At 37.0% G+C, this 13,490-nt stretch overlaps 1 protein-coding gene across 1 annotated transcript in view; it reads right to left on the bottom strand.

Moving 5' to 3' along the window:
* Positions 1–9,477: 9,477 nt before the first annotated feature.
* LOC149839768 (uncharacterized) overlaps positions 9,478–13,490 on the bottom strand; it is a 64,728-nt gene continuing 60,715 nt past the window's right edge. Inside the window, exon 10 of the mRNA XM_090004923.1 lies at positions 9,478–9,688. Coding sequence (XP_089861049.1) covers positions 9,633–9,688 — 56 coding nt within the window. The 3' untranslated portion in view covers positions 9,478–9,632. The remainder of the gene's footprint in view (positions 9,689–13,490) is intronic.

Raw genomic sequence — 13,490 nt, 5'->3', positions numbered from 1 at the left:
AATATGTTAAGTATTCAGATTCATTCAATTGAACTTGGTCCAAGTTAAAATTAAACTTTGAATTTGAATCTAGGAAGAAATCCAGGTTACTCAAACCATAGGTTTGGGATTTAGATCCATGATGTGAATCCAATCTCAAAACAAGTTAGATCCAAAAAAGATCCAAAGTGTTAAACACATTGGGTTTAGAAGTGGACCCGCTTAGACAGACCAAGTCTAAATAAATAAATATATAAAATATATATACATGATATATATAATTGATCGTAGATCCTTACACCCCTCCCTCTCACTCTTGATGGATCCAACCCAACCCGATATCCTCCACCGAACCACATCATCTCACACCCAACCCCCTAACCCCACTGCCGTACGCACCATCCTAAACTCTATAACGCAAGTGCGAAGCATTGTTCTTGTCGCCAAACAATGTTGGTTGGCCCACCAACCGGATAACCCTTGTGCTAGTTTTCTTCTTGCTAAATATGGGGATCCAACTCTTATTCCGGTTCATTTGGGAACCCGAGGTTTGGCGCTCTCGCACTTGCGTAAATCGTGATTGAGGGCTTTAGCCTGCTTTAGAGACCATTTTGAGGTCTCCGGAAATATTGGTAAGTGGTTGCAGTGGGTGTTGGCACCAAGCGGAGAGTTTCTCACCAAAAAAGTCTATAGATCGTTGCTTCTGCCAGAGGCTTATTGTTTGCCCGAGGATGTGCTTTGGGCGAAGGGTCCTTCCCCCCGTTCTCGAGTCCTGGCTTGGTTAATTTTGCACGATAGGATCTAGACCCACAGTAATTTAAAGAAGTGGGGCATTCAACTCCCGAGTTGGTGCGTGCTTTGTCAAGTTGCAGAAGAATCTACGTTTCACTTGTTCTGGTCTTGCCCAATATCTATGGAAATCTTTAGCAGGATCTGGAGGCATCCGGAGGTATTTGTTAAGGAGGAGTCCTTTGCGCTAGATCTGATCTTGGGGCCAGTTTGTATTAGGCGCAGCAAGAGGTGGAGGTTCATCTGGCGGACGTGGTTGCTTACTTCTTGGTGGTTTGTTTGGATGGCGCGAAACGATGCTCATTTTCATCATATTCGAGTTAACATTCAAAACCTGGTGCATAAAATCTTGGTAGATGTTTATGCGATCTTGCGTATGCATCTTAATGATCTTCCACTCCCTCCTGCTGATGCTACCTATCCTTTGTCGCAATCTGGGCAAGCGGCTCCGGCGTGAGCCCATTTTATCTGTCTAATGTTCTTTTCTCTTGTTCTTTCTTTATTTGTTTTGGCTTTTGTTCTTGTTCAGTTCATGGGTTCAACAATTTGTTGATCTTCATGAGTGGTAATGTTGAATTACTTTCGGCTCTCTCTCTCTCTCTCTCTCTCTCTCTCTCTCTTTCTCTCTTACATGCACACCCCACCACCACCTCCACTCTTTCCGGCGAGCCCCAGCCCGCCGGTAGTACCCTGATGCTAGAACCACTTCCGGCCAACCTCCTCCTCCACCGGTTTTCCCTCTGCCGTATGCAGGTCAGGCCCTCTCCCAAGCCCCTTTCTCTTCTTCTTTCAACCTTTTTTCTGCCGCCCAACCGCCACCATCACTACAGTAGGTAGTCAAAAAGACCTCCCTCTCTATGACTCACGGTAGGTGCAACCAGTGTCACCGTCGACTCCCCTGTTGTCCCCTCTCTCTGCGTGTTTTTGCCCTCCCCCGCCTTCTCCCTCTTCTTTCCTTCTGTCTGTTCCGGCGAAGCAGCACCAGCGGCTCTCCTGCTGCTGCTCCTCCATTAAAATCAACCCAGCCCAGCTCGGTTCAAGCTCAATCGAGCCCAGCTCGATTAAACCCCAACCGAGCCCTACTGCTCCCTGTTTTTTTGCTCAACCAAGTCAAGCTGGGTTCAAATTCGCCAAGCCAAGCCCCCGACCGAGCTCAGTTTGGGTTTAAACCCGGTAACGCCTTAGCCGCCACCTCCATTGAAAATTTTGTTTATCGCCAGCTTCGCTGCCAATTTCACCGAACCATGGCTCAACCTAAGCTGAGTGTCACCATGTCGGTTCTCCCACCACGGTTTGCGGCCTCGTTATGCAAACCCGCATGAGTGCTACAATCAAGCACATATGCACGTTCCCGTACCTTTAGCATAAATACCGAAGCACGAGTGAGTCATCGCCTATGCTCGGATTTGCTAAAGAATTGCATGCAAAAATACCAATCGTATTTATATTTGTATATGCATGTTTGTATCTTAATGTGTGAATGCAGGTGTATAATGATTACGATGGCATGATTTAAATTACACGTATTTATTTACATATGCATACCTTAATTTATGTAAATTGAATTTTACTTAAATAAAGCATGCATTTATTTTTGTACGCAGTTTTGCGTATGCTTGTTTTATTTAAATTACGTGTGCATTTATTTCCATATACAGTTTTGCCTACATATGTATTATTTAAATGAAGCATGCATATATTTTTTGTACACAGTTTTGTGTACACTTATTTTATTTAAATTACGTGTGCATCTATTTATGCATGCAATTTTATGTATGTCTGCTTTATTTAAATTATGCATGCATCTATTTATGTATGCAATTTTTCATCCCCTTGCTTTATTTAAATCACATGCATCTATTTAAATATGCAGTTTTACGTATGCTTGCTTTATTTAAATTATGGGTGCATCTATTTACGTATGTAGTTTTGCGTACATTTGCTTTATTAAAATTACGTGAGCATTTATTTATGCAAGAATTTTTTTGTACACTTGTTTTATTTAAATTACACATGATTTACTTATGTACGAATACTTGAATACGCTTTCACATGCCTTAATTCACTTTTTAAAAGCATGTTTGTATCTCGACTTACGAACGCATGTTTTGTATGTCAATTTAAGTTCACATGTATGCAAGATTTTTATGTTTGTATGCATCCAATACTTTGCTAAATAAATAAGAGATTTATGTTTGCATGTGTGTGAGATTTTACGTCCGTATGCATTAGATATTTTTCAAAATATTCAAGAGATTTATGTCTGCATGTGTGCAAGATTTTACGTTCTCATGCATCTGATATTTTACAAAATAATCAAGAGATTTACATCTGTATGAGTGCAAGATTTTATGTTCACATGCAACTGATATTTTATGAAATAATCAAGAGATTTATGTTCTCATGCATAAGAGATTTTGTTTTCGCATGCATCCGATATTTTGTGAAATAATAAAAAGATTTATGTATACATGTATGTGATAATTTAAGTTTGCATACATTGCATGTTTTATGAATAAAATATGGCATTTACACTCGCATGCATCAAAGATTTTATGTTTGCATACATCAAACATTTTTCTTTTAAATATAAAAAAGTTGATCTTTTTGACAATCAAATTTATGGTAATCACTATTGTACCATAAAATATGTGAGACATGTTCATACACTGATGAATAAGTTGGGGTTTATAACAAACCTTATAGTGCAACAATGCATCATACTATGAAAAATCAGATGGAAAACTACTCACGCCGCCTTAATGACACTGGTTGGAATGTTGGTGAATCATTGCTTTCTTCCATAATGCCTACCAGCAATGAAAAAGAAGATAAGATAGTTGAATGTTTTGTAAGCAATATATTAATTTGCGTTAGCAAGCGTATACGTTTACTACGATTTAATCAGGATGCATATAACAACGGATACCGATAAGGTTAAGCAAGTCAAAGCAACGATTTAATGAATGACAGTATCAAAGCAAGTGCGGTTTGATGTTTGCTTATACTGAGCATCGAGTTGTCGCTTACCATGCCAATTGTAATACACATGTCGTACATGTGTGTTGACGATAACGCTCTCATTACATCCACTAGGCTCAAAAGCGAGTCCAATAGAATTCGCTGAGAGAGTAGCGACATGCCTGCGAAAATCGCCCCCCCCCCCCACATGCAAGTAACGATGTGTTTCTGCACGCACACGTTTTCAAAGTCTATGTACAAATATCTTAGAAATACATATTACATAACATATAATATCTTACAAATCGATATACATATCGATTTGTAAGATATTGAAAATCGATATGGCAGTTCAGCATAATAACTTACAACTCGACAATACAAAACGATACTATCTAAAAGGTCGATAAACATATCGCACAATAAATTACAAATCGATAAGAAAGAAATTGGGCATAATAGCAAACAAATCGATACAATGCATATAATGAGTTAATGTAGGATACCTGATGGGGTAAAGGCCCTTCCTAGCATTTGTAAACAAGCATTCTTGTCAACAGGTCCCAACGTCTTACAAATATCGATAAGTTTTCAACCATCGTAAGAACATGATCTATCTGCAATAACCAAACAATGCCTTAATGGCACACCAGACGACATGCCTTCTTCATCGATAGCATGATGAGATGAAAAGCTACTCACGCTGCCTTAATGGCACTGGTTGGAATGTTTGTGCATCATTGCTTTCTTCCATGATGCCTAACGACAACAAAAATGAAGAGAAGACACAAGAATGTTTTGTAACACAAGGCAGGCACGAGAAGACGACAATGTGTTGTAAAACGAGATAAAAAACAAGGCGGAAAACTCGACTGGAGACGAAGGCAAAGTTTGGGTTGATAATGGGAGTTACTGTTACAGCAGATGGCGCAGGAGTTTAATGAATAGGGAACGTCTCCACTTTAAATAGTTAACATCAAACTTTCTGGATGGAGGACTTTTTTTTCCGTTTCTCGAACCGGAGTTTCAGAACTCTTGAATGGAGGATATTTTTGTCATTTCCTCAAACTTTCTGGATGGAGGACTTTTTTTTTTCCTTTTTTGTCCTTTTCTCGAACGGTGGTTTCACAACTTTTGAATGGAGGATATTTTTGTCATTTCCTCGAACCGTCATTTCAGGGCAAGAAAAGCAAGTAAGGGTGATTAAGTCTTTGCAACAGCACTAGAGTCCGATGCAAAGTTATGTCAACATACACGGGCATACGAGCCCCATGTGCATGAATACGTGGTGCTCATTCGACCCCCCGAACACAGACGTGGGATTCAGTGAATCATCAGAGGCGAACATACACCACCCTCTCAAATTTTAGGGAAAGTACAATCATTTTCTGCACTTAAATTGGTCAATTTGTCCTCTATAAATGAGGAGCGTCACTGGAAGGACAAACCTCTGGTATTGATTTCTCTAAACGGGCATGTTGCACATTTTTTTTTTCATATTTTGAATCAGCTGGTAGAGGTCTGCCTAACCCCAGCTCAATGTTGTCAGTATCAGTTTCGAACATGAATCGATTTTCAAAATGAGAATCTGCTGATTCATACTCCAACCAAATCGAGTTAAATGGACCTTTTTACTTTTTAAATATAAAACATCAATAAAACATTTAAATGTTTCAAAAATTAAACCAATTTAAAAAATATTAAAAAACAATTAAACTTTTTTTTCGTTTTTCATTCATTTTCCAATTTGTTTCCCGGTTCGATTCCTAATTCATTTTTCGTTTCCCACTTCACATGCTCCTGAAAAACCTCGTTTTCCATCTCTGTTTTTTCAAAACATTTCCCATGTTTTATTCCCTTTCAGGCAATCTTGGTTTAAATCAACTCTATCCCCTAGTATGGGATCCTATAAAATACTATTGAGCATGCTTACAATAGAACAAAATACTATTGAGCATGCTTACAATAGAACATAGTACTTGTCTTTAAGCTCTATCCCCTTGCATGTGATGCTTCAATTTAGGCGCAAAAAATGGCATCTCATCATTTTGGGCGTGTCCCGGTGACATAGCTTTTGCGATAAACATCCCCATTTCTTTAATTGGGGACTAAGCTTCAATCCATCTCTAGAGAAGAATGTAGTAGAAAATGCGTGACCTCACATCTAATATCAAACAAAGGAAGTTTAAGATGCAGTTCTCGAAGCATCTGAGATGCTGAGAAACACATACAATCTAATTAATGTGTGTGTGTGTGTGTGGTGGTGGTGGGGGGGGGGGGGGCTTATTTAGAAATGTACCAAAATATATATATATATATATATATATATATATAAAGTCAACCTAAGTTGACTTTGACTAGCCGTTGGACCCTCTCCAAAGGCTAGAAAGGCCCTCATTTAATCCCCTAGCTTTGTAAAGTGAGAGAGTGACTTTAGGTTCTTTGTGAGTGTTAAGTAGTGAGGTTATTTGTATTTTGAATTTTTTTCTTTGTATTTTTTAATTTCATTCTTAATGAAATTATTCATTCATAATACTTGTGTTACATTTTTAGTTTTTATGGTAAACTTGTATTCAAATACATCATATTTCGGTTCTTGGAATTCATTTCGGACTGCAATGGGATCCGTTCCTGACAGTATCATAAGACTATGTGGGAGGCATGACGAAATTGGAGTCCCAGAATTTTGTGAAAAGTTAATTCTAGGACCAGGTAATAACGTGGGTGCAAGCAAGACGACAAGCGGAGTGGGGTTTGAGGAGGTGGCACTGAGGTCGTCCAAACAGACTTGGGTTGGTCTGGAGGTTTGAATCCAAGAGGCAGTTTCTTTATCTAGCACAGGTTCCAGCATATCAAACAAATTGATTCATCAAATAAAACATGTCTAGAAATGAAGTTTTTTTTATTAGCATAATCATAACAGACATATCCTTTATAATTTGTACCATATCCAATAAACACACAGGCTTTTGACTTGGGAGACAATTTTCAGTTAATAGATATGAGTAACATCTGAATCCAAAAAAAATTTAAATGCTTATACCCAAGCACACGTTTCAACAGAAGCTCATATGGGGTTATGTCACCCAGATTAGTACTAAAAGTATCAACCCAAAACTTGGCACCTAGAAATGCATGAGCTAAAAGACTCATCCTTGTCTCACGCACATGCTTGTGCTTACGTTCAACAATGTCATTTTGTTGAGGAGTATGTGGGCATGTGAGCCACTGTTTTATCCCATGTATATTGAAAATTTCAGAGAAGGCCCCAATAACAAACTCTACACCTCCATCACTATGCAAAATTTTAATTTTTTTTCCAACAGATTTTCAACTAGTCTTAAAATTTTCAAAACACGGCAATGCATCAGATTTTCTGAACAAAGGAAAGATCCATAAAAAACAAGAAAAATTATCCACTAAGAGTAAATAGTAAACATATCCCTTCTCTTGAAAGAGAAGGGGCACGTCCCCACAGGGTAGCATGAAAAACTTCTCAGGAAATTCAGCTTTCTCAAATGAAAGTTTGTAAATCTTGTTTACGATGTAACTAGAGCATATATCGGTAGAAGACATCTCTTTATCATAGGAAATCAAATGTTTTTGTTCAATAGAATTTAATGTTCTAAAATTAACATGTCCCAAGCGACAATGCCAAACATCCTTAGAAAACTTAAGTGAAACACAAGCAAAGTTAACTTTACTTACGGCAACTCCATGATTCTCCTTCTTACTCATCCAAGGGTACAGTCCTCTGTTCGGTCCACTTAGGAAAATAGTCTCGTTCTTCCGATCCTTAACACAAAAACCATCAACATTGAATTCAAAAGCACAAATATTATCTAGAGAAAACTTTGCAACTAATAAAATATTTTTAATGACAGGGACATATAAAACATTTAAGAGCTCAAACTGATTTTCATGTGTGTCGCATGGTTCATCTGACAACAAAACTGACATATGACCTGGTCGTCTCATTGGCCACCATCAAACTAGACGTTCCTTGCTTGACCTTGATTGTCTTTAGCCCTAAAATTTTGAAAATTTTGGAAGGGGTTGAAACAACCAACCCCTCTTTCACAACCACGGCCATGACCACGAGCTCTTTGAGAAAAGAAGGCAGTCGTAGATGATTCAGCTTACTAGGAAGGTTTAGGGTTCAACATTTGGAGCCTCTTTTCTTGATTTAAAACGAGAACAAAGATCTCACTAAACCTAAGAAGCTTATTCAGGGTGGAGGTAGACAATAGTAATGAAACTCTCATACTCATGGGTTAGGTCATTCAAAGTAAATTGGACCAAATCACCATCGAAAACTGGCTCCTCAATAACACACACTCGGCTAAGAACTTAACATGATTCAGGTATTCTAACATGCACTTGTTCTCCTTACCGTTTTGGAGGTCATGGTTTAACTTGAGAATCCTAAGACTTGAATGAGAGGCATAGGATTGTTCCAACGCAATACACGTGCTCTTGGCAAAAGGAATACGAACAATTGCCCCAAAACAGCTTCAATAACGTGGCTTTGATCCAACTCGATGCAAGTTGGTCTGCTTTTTTTCCATGACAAATTCACAATTGATTTTGAGTGTCTCACCTTTTGTAACATATTGGCATGGCAGGGAACGTCGCATCATTATATCTGAGAACACCATAGTAAATATTTATCATGATCCAATTTGAAGGACACAAGGGAGGAGAACGCATTACATTGCACAACACGGCCAACGAGGATGAGCTTGACGTCATCTCCTCTAGCAAATGAGGAGCACCAATGGATCACACAAACTTGATGGATGCAAACACAGGTAAGAAACACGTTTTAAAGTGGTCAGTCCAAGCTGACCTACATCCACTGTGGGTCTCTCTCTCTCTCTGAGTTCACGAGATCTCTTCCCTTTTTATTAAGGTCCCCAAGAGGTACACGATTTTGGGACTGCTCTAAATATGAAGAGATCCAATTACAATAACACTCCTTATGTTTAGGAGGTATAAATATTTAAAGACTTCTTCATGAATAAGGAATTTTCCTTTCCTCTTTGCTTCAGTCTCCTTATGAGAGAGGAGTCTAGAGTTACCGGAAGTGCCATATGGCATGGGGAAGCGTGCTTTCCCGAAGTGCACGGAAGCGCCATAGGGCATGGGGAAGCATGCTTTCTCAAAGCGCGTTTTAAAAGCACGAAACGTGCTGGGAAGCGCCAAAAAAATTTGGGATGTGTTTCCCAATTTAGGGAAGCTCGCTTCCCCTTTTTTTTCATTTTTTTGTGTTTTTAACTTTTTTCATTCTTTTTTCGCTTCCCCCTTGCTTCCCGTTAGTTTCCTAGGTTGCTTCCAAGACGATTCTTGGTTCGCTTCTAAGTCGTTCCATGCTTTCCGCTTCTTAAAATTTTGAAAGTGCCTCGCTTCCCGCTTCCACTTCCCGAATCGCTTCCCCGACCGGCAACTCTCCCGCTTCCCCGACTGGCAACTCTGGGGGAGTCCTTTTACTATGTTGTCTCCAGGATGAGACTCTTGATTAGGACAATCTTCTTCACTATTGGATCTTTCCGTGGCACTGTCACGACCCTTCTCAATGTATGGACCTGGCTGATAATGGTTACATATAACTGGACTTGGATTTATCTGATCTCTCTCTCTCTCTTCTCCCTGTTTTTGTAACCCAAATTGAATTGTGTTATCTACTTAAGTATCACAAATAGACCTACTTCTAGCTCAACTACTGCCCCCAAGCATTACTACTTCTAGTAAAAATGACAATCCTAAATGATAATATTAATAATTTATGAGTATCAAATCCTAACAAATTTGCAATCATCATAACATAACTAAACACACACAGAAAACATATTTACAGATAAACAACAAAGCAGCTTTGGAATTACACTGTTCAACTACAGGATCTATGAAGTTCTCTTCTGCTTGGTATTTCTTGGCCGTAAGGTGCTTGTCCTTGTGCCTGAAAATATATTTAAAAATGAGGAACAAATCATGATGTGCAACAGAAGGTAAAAGGAAAAACGTATGAAAAGTAATAAGTTCTCCCAACGCACAGCAAATATCAACCAGAAGGCTTCTCTTTGGAAACAGTTTTAACAATATCTTTTGTAAGAACACAAATGCTGTGCGGCTTTCGACCAATTCTATGGATATCGTTCTGTATGATACAATACAGAGTATTGGCCAATAGGCCAATATGATTTATGCAAAAAATTGTTCAATAAAAGTTATCAGCATGTATTGTACTAGTCGATACTGCGGGGAACTTAAAGCTCCTGCCAGTGTTTTATGATAAAATCATCCTAAAGACTTGGAGATTGCCCAAAACTGAATCGTAAGAGTTTGTTGCTAAGAATTGATCCCTAGAAGCACAAAAAAAGGTGTTTTGTAAAGGGGTCTTCATTTTAAAGGTTGATAAGAGTCCCAAAGCTCAAAACCCCAAGGTAAGAAGTCTGATCAACACTATTTTAAAAGGTTTTTCACTTTTAGATCTTCCTTCAACCCATGTTTTGGGGGCTTTTGAATTAAATCTATTGATGGGAGGAAGAGCACCAGCATAGAAATACTGCAAACCAATTGATTTAGGAAACGATTTAAAGGGATTACTCGAATACCATTTTGGTCAACATATGATTTACAGTAGATTATATAGATCTAAATGCTAGATTGTAGATCCATAACAGCTACTTCGTGTAACTATATATATATATCCAGATTTGGCAATAATATCTATAGTCAGCTTCATTTGAGACAATATATATCCTCTAAGTGAGTAAGTCACTTCAATACCTAGAAAATATTTTAGAAAACCAAGGTCATACTTATCAAAATGTTTTTTAAGAATATTTTTAATTCTCTTTTTGTCACTCCCTGTGATGATCATATCATCAACATATAACAGAAGTACGACAATATCAGTATATGCATCTTTAACAAAAAGATAGTGTAAGTATAACATGACTTATATATCAAGTTTAACATAACGTTGCTAAACCCAGAGTTGTAAGTATTGTATGATCCGGTACGTATGTATCGCTACTTTAAGAGAAAACGATATATAGTATGATACACCCCTTGTATCATACTCAGGTTTGTTTTAATCATATTTCATAAACTTGGTTATTTTGTTTTTGTTTATATAATATGAAAGTATGAGTCATGTGACATTGTTCTTGTGAGATATACACGCAATATTATGTATGATTCTACGTACTATAGTCTTTTTCCCTATAGGTAATGGTTGGATTTCCCAGATATTGGCTTTCTCAAGTGCTCCTAACTCTAGGTTGATGGCATCAATCTATTCAGGAATTTCTTAAGCCTCTTTATAGGTTGAGGGTTAATAAAAGGAGTGGATAGCCACAAGGCAGGTTTTATATTTAGGTAAAAAGTTTTTATATGACACAAATCTTTCAGGATGACTAGAAATTCTACTAGATTTCCTAGTACTAGTTTCTCCTAGATTTTGGTTTTGAGAATACTTATCTAGTGCACAAGGAGGGTGTTCAACAATTCTTCTAAAATAGTTTTGAATATCATGATTTTGGGTATCTTCCATGGAAACCCCACAGTCATCAACATGCATATCATCGAGATCATTATCAACATGAATAAATTCATCAGAAGCTTTCTTTGGCAACAAATCAAATAAAAAGGAATACTCAAGATCATCGTTAAGCTTATCAAAACCATTTTCATTTTCGAGAAAGTTAACATTTCTTGAAACATATAATTTATCATTTTTCTTATCATAGTATCTATACCTTTTTTTATTATTTGCATAAAAAAGAAACATATTTTCAATGGCTTTGGGGGATAATTTGTCTCTTTTTCAATAAGTACGAAGAGCTTACATCCAAAAATTCTTAGAAATTTTAAATCTGAAAAAGTTTGATAAAGTTTTTCAATAGGAAAAATGTTTTGTAAAGAGGATTAAGGCATTCGGTTGATAAGATATACCGCAGTTAAGGCACCTTCAGCACAAAAAAAAATTGGAAAATTTTTGGAGATAAGCTAAGTTTTCGTAGTTTCAATGATATGACAATGTTTTCTCTCAATGATCATGCATAATTTTACAGGTTTACATGCATGATTACGTGTGATAAATGCTTAAAAATGTTTGTTTGTTAGTAGTTTCATTGATTTTTATCAAATCGTAATTTGAGCAAATTGAGTCTCTTTTGAGTATTTTTGTAAAGTTAATTAAGTTTTAAAAAAATATTTTTAGAAAGAGAAGTCCTTTTGAAATTCTTGAAAAATCCTTGGACTCTTTGAAATTTTTTCTAAAAACCTAATTAAACCTAACCACTGACTATAAATAGTTATTTTAGATAAGAGGGGGACGTTTTTCCCTCTAGCCTTCTGCGCCCCCTCTCTCTCTCCTCTCTACCTCTTCTTCCCCTTGTTCTCTTCTCAACCGGATGCCTACCTTATTCTCCCTTCTTATTCACTTTTTCTTACCCTCGTCTTCGTCGGTTCTTCTTGTCCCCATCATCGAAGAAGAGATTGGAGGTTCGTATGATTGCCATGGAGAAGTCATCTTCTTCTCAACCCATCCGTCGGAGGTAAGCCATGTTTAAGTCTTCTCTCCCATCTCCGTAGTATTTAGGATCATTGCATGCATCATCGTTGATATTTTTTTTACTCATCATCATAGCATAGCATCACTTAATCGTTGTGAATAGTATCATCTAAATTAGGTTTATTTTCATTGTTGAATAGATAAAATAAGTAAAAAAAAAAATAGCATAAATCGGTTCCTGCAGGTTTATAGTCTAGAGTAGAATAGGATCTAAAATTTCTGCAAAAGTTAGCTAATGATGTGGATTTTTAAAGGTTCGACTTTAAATCTTGTTGAGACCCACTCACACCATGAAATCGGGACTTCCTTTTTGCCGACTGCTTGTTCGATTCGCACCAAGATAAATTTGATCAGTCCATTAAAACGTGGGTTTGATTATCAAACCACGCCGTTCATTAGAGCTTGTTTTGTTTTCATGCACAACTGGATCGACATCTTGGTGTAGAGACGAAAGTAACCTGATTGAAGATCGATGAGATATCCAGTCCGCACAAGTGGATATCATGCTTAAAAAACAATTTTTTTCGTGTTTACTAGATTGTCAGAAAGGTACGGGTTTCACGCAGATCACGCATGCATTATTGAGGTTCAGCAAGAGTGTTTTTGTTCAGCCACATTAGGAATTTGTGTATTAGTTGCACGTTAACATTAGTTAGCTTGAATTAATTTAGTTTAATATATTCGATTAGCTTACTTAGTATAGTTAAATTCAATTAATTTGTTAGCTTGCTGGTTATTTCATGAATAGTCTTGTTACTTAGTTTAGTTAGTATAGTTATCGGCATTTAGATTTAACTAGAATGTTTATTTAGTTAATTTGCATTCACGTTTTCTTATATTAGCATGATACATTAGTTTAGTTAGGTCTGAATACTGTTCACGTTCTTCTTGGTGGCCGATTAGATTACTTTATTTCTTTTAAGTGATCATAGTTAGTTAGTTTATGTTTATTCACTTAGTCAGTTTCATAAATTGTTCTTGTTAATGAGTTAGTTTGTTTTACTAATTTGTCTTTTAGTAGTTTCATAACTAATAGTTAGTTATGTTATTTTGTCTTCTAGTGTAGTTCGTCATTTTATGTTAGTTCAATTCCTGTTTTGTGATTTTTCGTGATTTCTATGTAGTTTTCTTTCGTATTTTTGTATTTTGTGTTTTTATTTTTATAGGAGAGCGTTCAGAT

The sequence above is a fragment of the Nuphar pumila genome, chromosome 4 (assembly GCF_984573655.1).
Source record: "Nuphar pumila chromosome 4, dmNupPumi1.hap1.1, whole genome shotgun sequence".
NCBI lineage: Eukaryota > Viridiplantae > Streptophyta > Magnoliopsida > Nymphaeales > Nymphaeaceae > Nuphar > Nuphar pumila.
This window is presented reverse-complemented; position numbering and strand designations above follow the sequence as displayed.